General features: G+C 35.9%; 1 protein-coding gene across 9 annotated transcripts; it reads left to right on the top strand.

The window, feature by feature from the left end:
• The first annotated feature begins 1,301 nt into the window (after positions 1–1,301).
• Positions 1,302–9,859, top strand: LOC122032552. 9 transcript variants are annotated; one of them, XR_006126130.1, is made up of 4 exons: positions 1,306–4,019; positions 4,180–4,259; positions 4,335–8,445; positions 9,557–9,859. XR_006126130.1 is itself a non-coding variant. In XM_042591860.1 (3 exons), the coding sequence occupies exons 1-3, from the start codon at positions 1,414–1,416 to the stop codon at positions 9,765–9,767; spliced, it is 555 nt and encodes a 184-aa protein (XP_042447794.1). In that variant the 5' UTR covers positions 1,312–1,413; the 3' UTR covers positions 9,768–9,859. The 9 variants fall into 9 exon arrangements, 3 of the variants coding, with proteins under 3 accessions (XP_042447794.1, XP_042447795.1, XP_042447796.1); XR_006126132.1 differs by having other exon boundaries at positions 1,307–4,019; positions 4,335–7,318; XM_042591860.1 differs by lacking the exons at positions 4,180–4,259; positions 4,335–8,445 and having other exon boundaries at positions 1,312–1,592; positions 3,855–4,019.
• The last annotated feature ends 427 nt before the right edge of the window (positions 9,860–10,286 follow it).

Below are 10,286 nucleotides of genomic sequence, written 5' to 3'. Positions count from 1 at the left end.
GCTTAGTGTAATGTTTCAATGTTTGGTTCTTAAAGGTTGGTTAAATAATGAATTAGGTTTGTGTGTTCCCATTTGTATGAATTGCCATAGCTGAACTATACTATGTTAAACGTACTGGTTCTAAATGCCATAATGGAAACATGTGACCACCTCAACTGGATATAGGACTATGGTTGATAAGCTTGAATGATGACTGCATTGGAATGCTATACAGATGCTGTGGAGTTTTCCTAAATAAGGGTAATTAGATGAAGGTGAGTTTAGGTAGTATTGCAAGATAGTTTACATATAACTTTAAGATGTGATAGGATCCATGGAGCCAACCTTAAGTAGTTGGGATCCATGACTTGTGGTGGTATGTACATGTTGGTTAGCGGGTCTTTACACGATTACATGCAATTTTACAATATTACCATTCATATAGTCTACTTCATGTATGTCTAAGACAGCTTATGGACTAAATGTTTAGATAGTAAGCATAGATGAGTAACTTGAAAAAAAAATTTGATATTTATGAAAATATATCAAATGACTTTCACTGATATAAAATAATAATAATAATAATAATAATAATAATAATAATAAGCTTGAATAGTAGCTATTTTAGAGATCAGAATGATAAAGGTCTTATGCACAATGCTAGCCCGAACTATTCGGTAAGTCAAATTTTGAGGATAAAATTTTTATAAGGAGGAAGAATTGTAAGGTCCCATGAGTGAAATTAAGGAAAATTATTTATGAAATATTCGAAGGTCACACGAGCGCTACTTAAGAGATTTATTTACAAATATTCATCTACGAATTTTGGGAATATTTTGGAAATTTTTATGAACTGGTATTGTAATGTCCTAAACTAATTGTTTTAATTAAATGTAATTATTTAATTAGTTCAGGTATAATTAGAATGGAGTGAGTTTAAGTGACTAGCTTTAATTATGTTTAATCAAATAAATTGCATGACCTAAATATGCATAAAAGTTATAAAAATAAAAGGGGGACTTGGTGAGGGAAATTGTAACTTTTGTACGGCTTGGAGGAGTATAGAATAAATACATAAGGCTATTAGATACCAAAAATATGGATAAAGGTGTAAATAATTAAAATTTAACCTAATTAGATTATTTTTTAGGAAAAGTAGATATGTTTCATAGATGATTTATTAGAAATTAAATTGATATGAATTTATGGAGCTTATTGAAATTTTAATGAATTTTTAGGAAATTATTTTGGATTTTAAAGGGTATAATTAGATATGAGAAAACCTCTTTAGGAATACCCAACCAAGTTAGGAGTTAATTGAACTCAATACCTAAGTTTGGGATTTAATTGACCTAGGTATTTAAACCTAGACTTATCGTTTCTCACGCACTCTTCCTTAATTCGCCGACTCCATGCTTCGCATGGCGATCTGCGATGGAGCTCTTCACCGAGGATCGGGACTCCGGCCGATCAATGTCCCTACGCCGGCGAGCTAAGGGGGACATGGCAACTGGGCACAAGGACCTTCGCATGCTCGTTGTCGGCGGGATCGCACGGTCTAGGGATTTCGGCGGCGACTCGAGGTGGGAAAGGCAAGTACTTCTACTATGTAGGTATGGCTTCTGTGAGGTAAGGTTTAGGAACTAGTAGAAGTCGATCGTTCATTTACGAAGATTGAATGTCTGTGAATGGATTTGAGATTCCTTTTGGTCATTGTTCCATGGTGTTGTTGTTCTGTGTCCCTGCGAATTTCATGTTTGTCTTAATGCCTGAATGAGATGCTCAATGGTCGAATGAATTGTGATGCGAATTTTTTCCGGAATGCCTGGTTTCGTCTCGTGATGTTCTGGTTTCCGATCCAGATCTGAGCGCTCATGAGTTGGTTCTGGTTTCGATCGAGTTTTTATTTGGTGGTTTGAGGGATTGTGGACGCAGTGGTGTGGTTTCTGCGTTTAGATTTATTGATCGGTTGACCTGGTTTCATGGTAATTGATTGGTTCGTGGCGATTCAGTTGTATTCCGTGATGTTCTTGTTTCGATATGAGGTTCTGTAATGCTCTTTAACAGAGGGGTGTTAATTTTGAGTTTTCTGCTTGAATTGCAGTGCTTATGGATTGTTTTGCCAGTGAATTCAACTCGATGTGTTCTTCTCTGCTTTACTAAATTGTTGCGGATTTATGTGGATTCAACTCTATGTGTTCTACTTCTTCGATTAGCTGTGGTACTATAGTTCCGCCTCGTGGTTTCTCACTTTCTGATAGGTTAGGAATTGACGCGATTTCAGTTCTCCTTGTGTCTTGTTATGTTGGGATTTTCCTTCAAGGTTTTCGCATAGATTTTGGTGTTTGCGACTGGGAATGGTCTCATTGGGCTTTGTCTTGATGATTTGGTCAAGTTCTTGGCACTTTCTGTAAGCATTCTCCACAATGAAGATCGGAGATCAGTAGAACAGAAAACAAATAGCTAGACAAGTCGATATTCTCGATTGTAATGTTCGACTGGTGGATTTAGTTGTGAATTGATTTTCCCTTGTGATGTTTATGTCTTGGCTTGAGATTTTTTTTTATGAGGTTCAGATTCTGAAATGGGTTTCCACAAGGTTTTTACTTCGATGCGTGATTGATATGGGTTTCAAGTGATTTCTCCTTAGCAATTTGACCTTGGGGTCCAGACGTTGGTAGCCTCGAATAGCTGCGATGATGTTAAACAGGTTCTTCTGTGTAACTGGAAGCTTTGGAGCAGATCATTTGGATTCTCTGTAGGGTTAGTAGATGATCTAGCTACATTCCGTTTGGTTTCTGTGAACATTGTTTGAAGCTGGGATTTGATATAGAATAGCCTCTCGAGATTATTCGGTTTCTTTGTTGAGGAATTTGATCTCTGTTTTGTGTTGTTGAACCCTTACAAATGAGTTTTATGATACTTGCTAGTTGTTGCATTAGTAAATTTGATGTAGATATTTCCCCTAATTTCTTAGGAGTTTTGGTATTATCGAACAATTAGTAATGTAGTCTATATTTTTTCATGTACGAACAGATTTCATATTCATTAAGTAACCTATGCCATATATGAATGTAGTTAGTGAAAGGTCCGGACAGGATGTGGTGGAGTTATACTTTGATATTCTATACCATTTAATAGTTGTAGATTTCTAAAGTTTAGGTTGTATCTATTTGTTGTATTCATTCTGCTATTACACCGTGAGCTAACTTAGGTGTGGTTTTTGATTTGTTGGGAGTTAATTTTCATGTGGGTTGGAACTTAGTATAGTATTGTAGGATTTCAATTTACTTAATCTCTACACCAGGATACAAGTTTTTGTTAGATTCTCCTAGTATTGCTAATTGATTAAAAGATGAACTTCCATGGTCGATCGCTCTCTTTTGAGGATGCATGTTTTCATTGTTTTCTTCAATATGGGAATGGTTACAGTATGAATGGAAAAAAAAGGCATGTTTAACTGATACAGAATAATGAGGATAGATTATGTTTTTTTTATTATTTCTATTTGGCAAATAGGATGAGTATGAGCATATGTGGTAGCAGTACGGGATGGGTGACCCGGGATGAGCTCCGGGGAGGGCCCATCCAAACTTAACTAATAATTTATTGTTAGCTTCGGCTATATGACTGACTGCATGTTCTCTAGGAGATACCTCTAGGTTCATGGGACTGTTGACTGGCTCTAAATCTGGTTACCGGATATATGACATATTCACTCTATTAGCTACATAGTATCACTTGTACATGTTTTATCTCTTTCTTATATCGTAATTAGGATACGTTCTGTTTTCTCTATTTGCCTTCTAGTTGCAATCTCTATTACCTTATGGATGTCTTGTTATACATAATGGATTGTACTTGCTGGATCGTAGACTCATGATGTCTACCTTACAAGTGAGGAAGATTTTCGTGATACGGAAGGCCCACGGACGGAGTAGACGAGGAGGCGGGATGGACGCATGGTACACTGTCCGTTGTCCGGGAGTGCAGTGCATACCGGGTCTACCGCGAGAGATTTTCGTTTCTTTGTTTTTCAGGTGGGAAATGTTGAGGAGTTATTGTTCTTATTGATAAACATTTGTTGATACAGTCATGTCTATTGGTTATGATAGTTCCCTTATGGTATTGTAATATGATCATTCAAATCATAGTTGTTGAGAGAGATTGGTAAAAAAAAAAAAACTTGGGATGTTTCAGTTGGTATCAGAGCACACTCCTAAGGGACAACATGCGCTAGCCATCTCGTCAAGAACTCGACTACTTCTGCCTTTAAGTTGGTAAGGAATGTTGTTTTACGTTGAAGCATAGTTAGAATTGCATAATCTTGAACTCTCATACATAATTGTCAACAGGTCTGATCATAGGGTTAGCAAGAGATTAAAGATGGATATAAGAACATGTTCAACTAGAAAGTCAGAATATGATGTTTGAAGACTTCATATCCATAAGAGTCTTTCCAAAGCCCACTTGGAGTTCAACCTCTTTTGGGTGATGTAGCTTGAACATATGGTTATCTTATGACTCTTAATACCTGTTTAGAATTTATGTTGGAAATTGACCAGCTACCCACGGTACTGTATACTAAGGATACAGTAACAAAAGTAGGGTTTAGGATTATACATATAGTGTTCCTAATATCTTATATTAGTGAAGAATTATTTAGCGGAACCAGTAAATAAATGACCATTGGAACGAATTAATGAAAACGAAATTAATACTATATTAAAATTGAAACATAGATTGGTGCAAGTATTTTCCCTAAGTAGTTACAATTTAGGGTTAAACGGGTAGGTCAAGGCCTAAGTTTTTTGGAAAATCGAAGGTGCGACGTTAAGGTTTTGTTCTGAGAGGTCGTCTTTCTCGGATTTGGTGATGTTTTGGGTCTCGGTTTTGAGTTTCTTTTCTTTAGCTCGTAGGTCACAGAAGGACTCGATGGCAGATTTCACCTTACTACTTGTTGTTTGGTGTTCTTGAAGGATTTCTCTCGGTCTTATGCTCACCTTATTTTTGGATCTGGATTTCAGTTTTATATTATTGCTAGAACATTGTTTTGGTATGGAGCTCTAGACGAATTTGAGATATCAAGCAAAGGGATATTAGGTTGCAAGTTTTGTAGGTGTATGTGATTTTGAATTCTGTTACCCTACCATATGATTTAATTGAGGATGGATTTGGGGATTTAGGATTTTTGTTGTTAGTAGGACTGATCGAGCACGCTTTCAATGATTTTCTTTAGAATGTTTAAACTGTGCATGCTCCAAATGAACCAGTCACATGTGATTGGTTTATTGGCATCCTGACCAAATTGTGCTGTCTTGTGTTAAAAGTTACTTATGTAGCATTAGGGTTCTTTTCGCTTTACTCTAGGGTTAGTTTCAAGTTCTTGATCTCATTAGGATGTGTTAATCTTTTGTTTTCTTATACCTGCTGTTTTTTTGTACATGTGTATCATAGGTTTAATCTATTACAAGGAGGGTTATAGGTACTGGATTACTCCGTTGTGAGCATAGCATAGGATTTCCACATAGCTATTTGTATTACTTGCTGATACACGTGCTTAGCTGTTGATCCACATGTGTTTGGATAAATTTATGGCTCAATTGGGGGTACCTTGATCATGTTTAACTTTGTGTATCTTTATAAAGCTAGTATCAAGATTATCATGCATATGAATTAGTTTAGTTTAATGTTGATTCTACATAACTTTAGCTATAGAGTAGTTAGTACACATGCTTAGTGTAATGTTTCAATGTTTGGTGCTTAAAGGTTGCTTAAAGAATGAATTAGGTTTGTGTGTTCCCATTTGTATGAATTGCCATAGCTGAACTATACTATGTTAAACGTACTGGTTCTAAATGCCATAATGGAAACACGTGACCATACCTCAACTGGATAAAGGACTATGGTTGATAAGCTTGAATGATTACTGCACTGGAATGTTATAAAGATGTTGTGGAGTTTTCCTAAGTAAGGGTAATTAGATGAAGGTGAGTTTAGGTAGTATTGCAAGATAGTTTACATATAACTCTAAGATATGATAGGATCCATGGAGCCAACCTTAAGTGGTTGGGATCCATGACTTGTGGTGGTATGTACATGCTGGTTATCGGGTCTTTACACGATTACATGCAATTTGACAATATTAGAGTCTGCTTCATGTATGTCTAAGACAGCTTATGGACTAAATGTTTAGATAGTAAGCATAGATGAGTAACTTGAAAAAAAAAAATTGATATTTATGAAAATATATCAAATGACTTTAACTGATATAAAATAATAATAATAATAATAATAATACTACTACTAATAATAATAAGCTTGAATAGTAGCTATTTTAGAGATCAGAATGGTAAAGGTCTTATGCGCAATGCTAGCCCGAACTATTCGGTATGTTAAATTTCGAGGACAAAATTTTTATAAGGGGGAAGAATTGTAAGGTCCCATGAGCGAAATTAAGGAAAATTATTTATGAAATATTCTAAGGTCACACAAGCGCTACTTAAGAGATTGATTTACAAAAATTCATCTACGAATTTTGGGAATATTTCAAAAACTTTTATGAACTGGTACTGTAATGTCCTAAACTAATTATTTTAATTAAAAATAATTATTTAATTAGTTCGGGTATAATTAGAATGGAGTGAGTTTAAGTGGCTAGCTTTAATTATGTTTAATCAAATCAATTGCATGACCTAAATATGCATAAAAGTTATAAAAATAAAAGGGAGACTTGGTGAGGTAAATTGTAACCTTTGTACGGCTTGGAAGAGTATTGAATAAATACATAAGTTTATTAGATACCAAAAATATGGATAAAGGTGTAAATAATTAAAATATTACCTAATTAGATTATTTTTAGGAAAAGTAGATATGTTTCATAGATGATTTATCAGGAATTAAATTGATATGAATTTATGGAGTTTACTGAAATTTTAATGAATTTTTAGGGAATTATTTTGGATTTTAAGGGGTATAATTAGATATGAGAAAACCTCTTTAGGAATACCCAATCAAGTTAGGAGTTAATTGAACTCAATACCTAAGTTTGGGATTTAATTGACCTAGGTATTTAAACCTACACTTACCGTTTCTCACGCACCGTTTCTCACGCACTCTTCCTTAATTCGCCGACTACACGCTTCGCACGGTGATATACGATGGAGCTCTTCACCGAGGATCGGGACTTCGGCCGGTCAACGTCCCTACGCCGGCGAGCTAAGGGGGACATGGCAACTGGGCACAAGGACCTTCGCATGCTCCTAATCGGCGGTATTGCACGGTCTAGGGATTTCAGCGGCGACTTGAGGTGGGAAAGGCAAGTACTTCTACTATGTAGGTATGACTTCTATGAGGTAAGGTTTAGGAACTAGTAGAAGTCGATCGTTCATTTCCGAAGATTGAATGTCTGTGAATGGATTTGGGATTCCTTTTGGTCATTGTTCCATGGTGTTGTTCTGTGTCCCTGCGAATTTCATGTTTGTCTTAATGCTTGAATGAGATGCTCAATGGTCGAATGAATTGTGATGCGAATTTTTTCCGGAATGCCTGGTTTCGTCTCGTGATGTTCTGGTTTCCGATCCGGATCTGAGCGCTCATGAGTTGGTTCTGGTTTCGATCGAGTTTTATTTGGTGGTTTGATGAGGGATTGTGGATGCAGTGGTGTGGTTTCTGCGTTTAGATTTCTTGATTGGTTGACCTAGTTTTATGGTAATTGATTGGTTTGTGGCGATTCAGTTGTATTCCGTGATGTTCTTGTTTCGATATGAGGTTCTGTAATGCTCTTTAATCGAGGGGTGTTAATTTTGAGTTTTCTGCTTGAATTGCAGTGCTTATGGATTGTTTTGCCGGTGAATTCAACTCGATGTGTTCTGCTATGCTTTACTAAATTGCTACGGATTTATGTGGATTCAATTCGATGTGTTCTACTTCTTCGATTAGCTGTGGTACTATAGTTTCGCCTCGTTGTTTCTTAGTTTCTGATAGGTTAGGAATTGACGCGATTTCAGTTCTCCCTGTGTTTTGTTATGTTGGGATTTTCCTTCAAGGTTTTCACACAGATTTTGGTGTTTGCAACTGGGAATGGTCTCATTGGGGCTTTGTCTTGATGATTTGGTCAAGTTCTTGGCAGTTTCTGTAAGCATTCTCCACAATGAAGATCGGAGATCAGTAGAACAAAAAACAAATAGCTATAGAAATCGATATTCTCGATTGTAATGTTCGACTGGTGGATTTAGTTGCGAATTGATTTTCCCTTGTGATGTTTATGTCTTGGCTTGAGATTTTTTTTTTATAAGGTTCAGATTCTGAAATGGGTTTCCATAAGGTTTTTACTTCGATGCGTGATTGAAATGAGTTTCGATTGATTTCTCCTTAGCAATTTGACTCTAATAGCTGCGATGATGTTAAACAGGTTCTTTTGTGTAACTGGAAGCTTTGGAATAGATTGTTTGGATTCTCTGTAGGGTTAGTAGATGATCTAGCTGCATTATGTTTGGTTTCTGTGAACATTGTTTGAAGCTGGGATTTGATATAGAATAGCCTCTCGAGATTATTCAATTTCTTTGTTGAGGAATTTGATCTCTGTTTTGTGTTGTTGAACCCTTACAAATGAGTTTTATGATACTTGCTAGTTGTTGCATTAGTAAATTTGATGTAGATATTTCCCCTAACTTCTTAGGAGTTTTGGTATTATCGAACAATTAGTAATGTAGTCTATATTTTTTCATGTACGAACATATTTCATATTCATTAAGTAACCTATGCCATATATGAATGTAGTTAGTGAAAGGTCCAGACAATATGTTGTGGAGTTATACTTTGATATTCTATACCATTTAATAGTTGTAGATTTCTAAAGTTTAGGTTGTATCTATTTGTTGTATTCATTCTGCTATTACACCGTGAGCTAACTTTGGTGTGGTTTTTGATTCGTTGGGAGTTAATTTTCATGTGGGTTGGAAATTAGTATAGTACTGTAGGATTTTAATTTACTTAATCTCTACACCAGGATGCAAGTTTTTGTTAGATTCTCCTATTATTGTTAATTGATTAAAAGATGAACTTCCATGGTCGATCACTCTCTTTTGAGGATGCATGTTTTCATTGTTTTCTTCAATATGGGAATGATTACAGTATGAATGGAAAAGAAAGACATGTTTAACTGATACAGAATAATGAGGGCATATTATGTTTTTTTTATTATTTTTATGTGGCGAATAGGATGAGTATGAGCATATGTGGCAGTAGTACGGGATGAGTGACCTGGGATGAGCTCCGGGGAGGGCCCATCCAACTTGACTGATAATTTATTGTTAGCTTCAGCTATATGACTGACTGCATGTTCTCTAGGTGGTACCTCTCGGTTTATGAGACTGTTGACTGACTCTAAATATGGTTACCGGATATGTGATATATTCACTCTATTAGCTACATAGTATCACTTGTACATGTTTTATCTCTTTCTTATATCGTAATTAGGATATGTTCTGTTTTTTCTATTTGCCTTCTAGTTGCTATCCCTATTATCTGATGGATGTCTTGTTATACATAATGGATTATACTTGCTGGGTCGTAGACTCATGATGTCTACATTACTGGTGAGGAAGATTTTCGTGATACGGAAGGCCCACGGACGGAGTAGACGAGGAGGCGGGATGGACGCATTGTACTGTCCGTTGTTCGGGAGTGCAGTGCACACTGGCTCTACCGCGAGAGATTTTCGTTTCTTTGTTTTTTGGATGGGAAATGTTGAGGAGTTATTGTTCTTATTGATAAACATTTATTGATACAGTCATGTCTATTGGTTATGATAGTTCCCTTATGGTACTATAATATGATTATTCAAATCGTAGTTGTTGAGAGAGATTGGTAAAATAAACTTGGGATGTTTCAGCGGGTGTTGGAGTTGAATTCGACCTAGGCTCTGAACCAAGTAACCAACGTGTGTTATCTGTGTTGCTTTTGTTTTGATTTCTGCTGCTTATTTTGATTTGTTTTACAAGTAACAGAAAAGTTTTTAAAATGCGATATTCAGCCCCCATCTATCGCATTCTTTGATCTTTCAATCTTGAGTACAAAGTTATAGCCTCTTGAAGCATCTATTGTTCTGCATCACGGATCCTCCTACATCAACGACCCCTTAGGTTTGTTACTCCATGACCTAGTGATTCGTTAGGTGGATTGATCCAAAAAATATCATTATTTTCACCTTTAGTTAAACCTTTCCAAAGCTTACAATTGTATTTGATACAAGAATATGAATAAATAAAATGTAGGAATTAAATATAAAGAACAAAGCTAGGCAA

The sequence above is a fragment of the Zingiber officinale genome, chromosome 11A (genome assembly GCF_018446385.1).
Source record: "Zingiber officinale cultivar Zhangliang chromosome 11A, Zo_v1.1, whole genome shotgun sequence".
NCBI classification, from domain to species: Eukaryota; Viridiplantae; Streptophyta; class Magnoliopsida; order Zingiberales; family Zingiberaceae; genus Zingiber; species Zingiber officinale.
The sequence above is the reverse complement of the archived record's forward strand: the minus strand, read 5'-3'. Positions and strand labels throughout refer to the sequence as shown.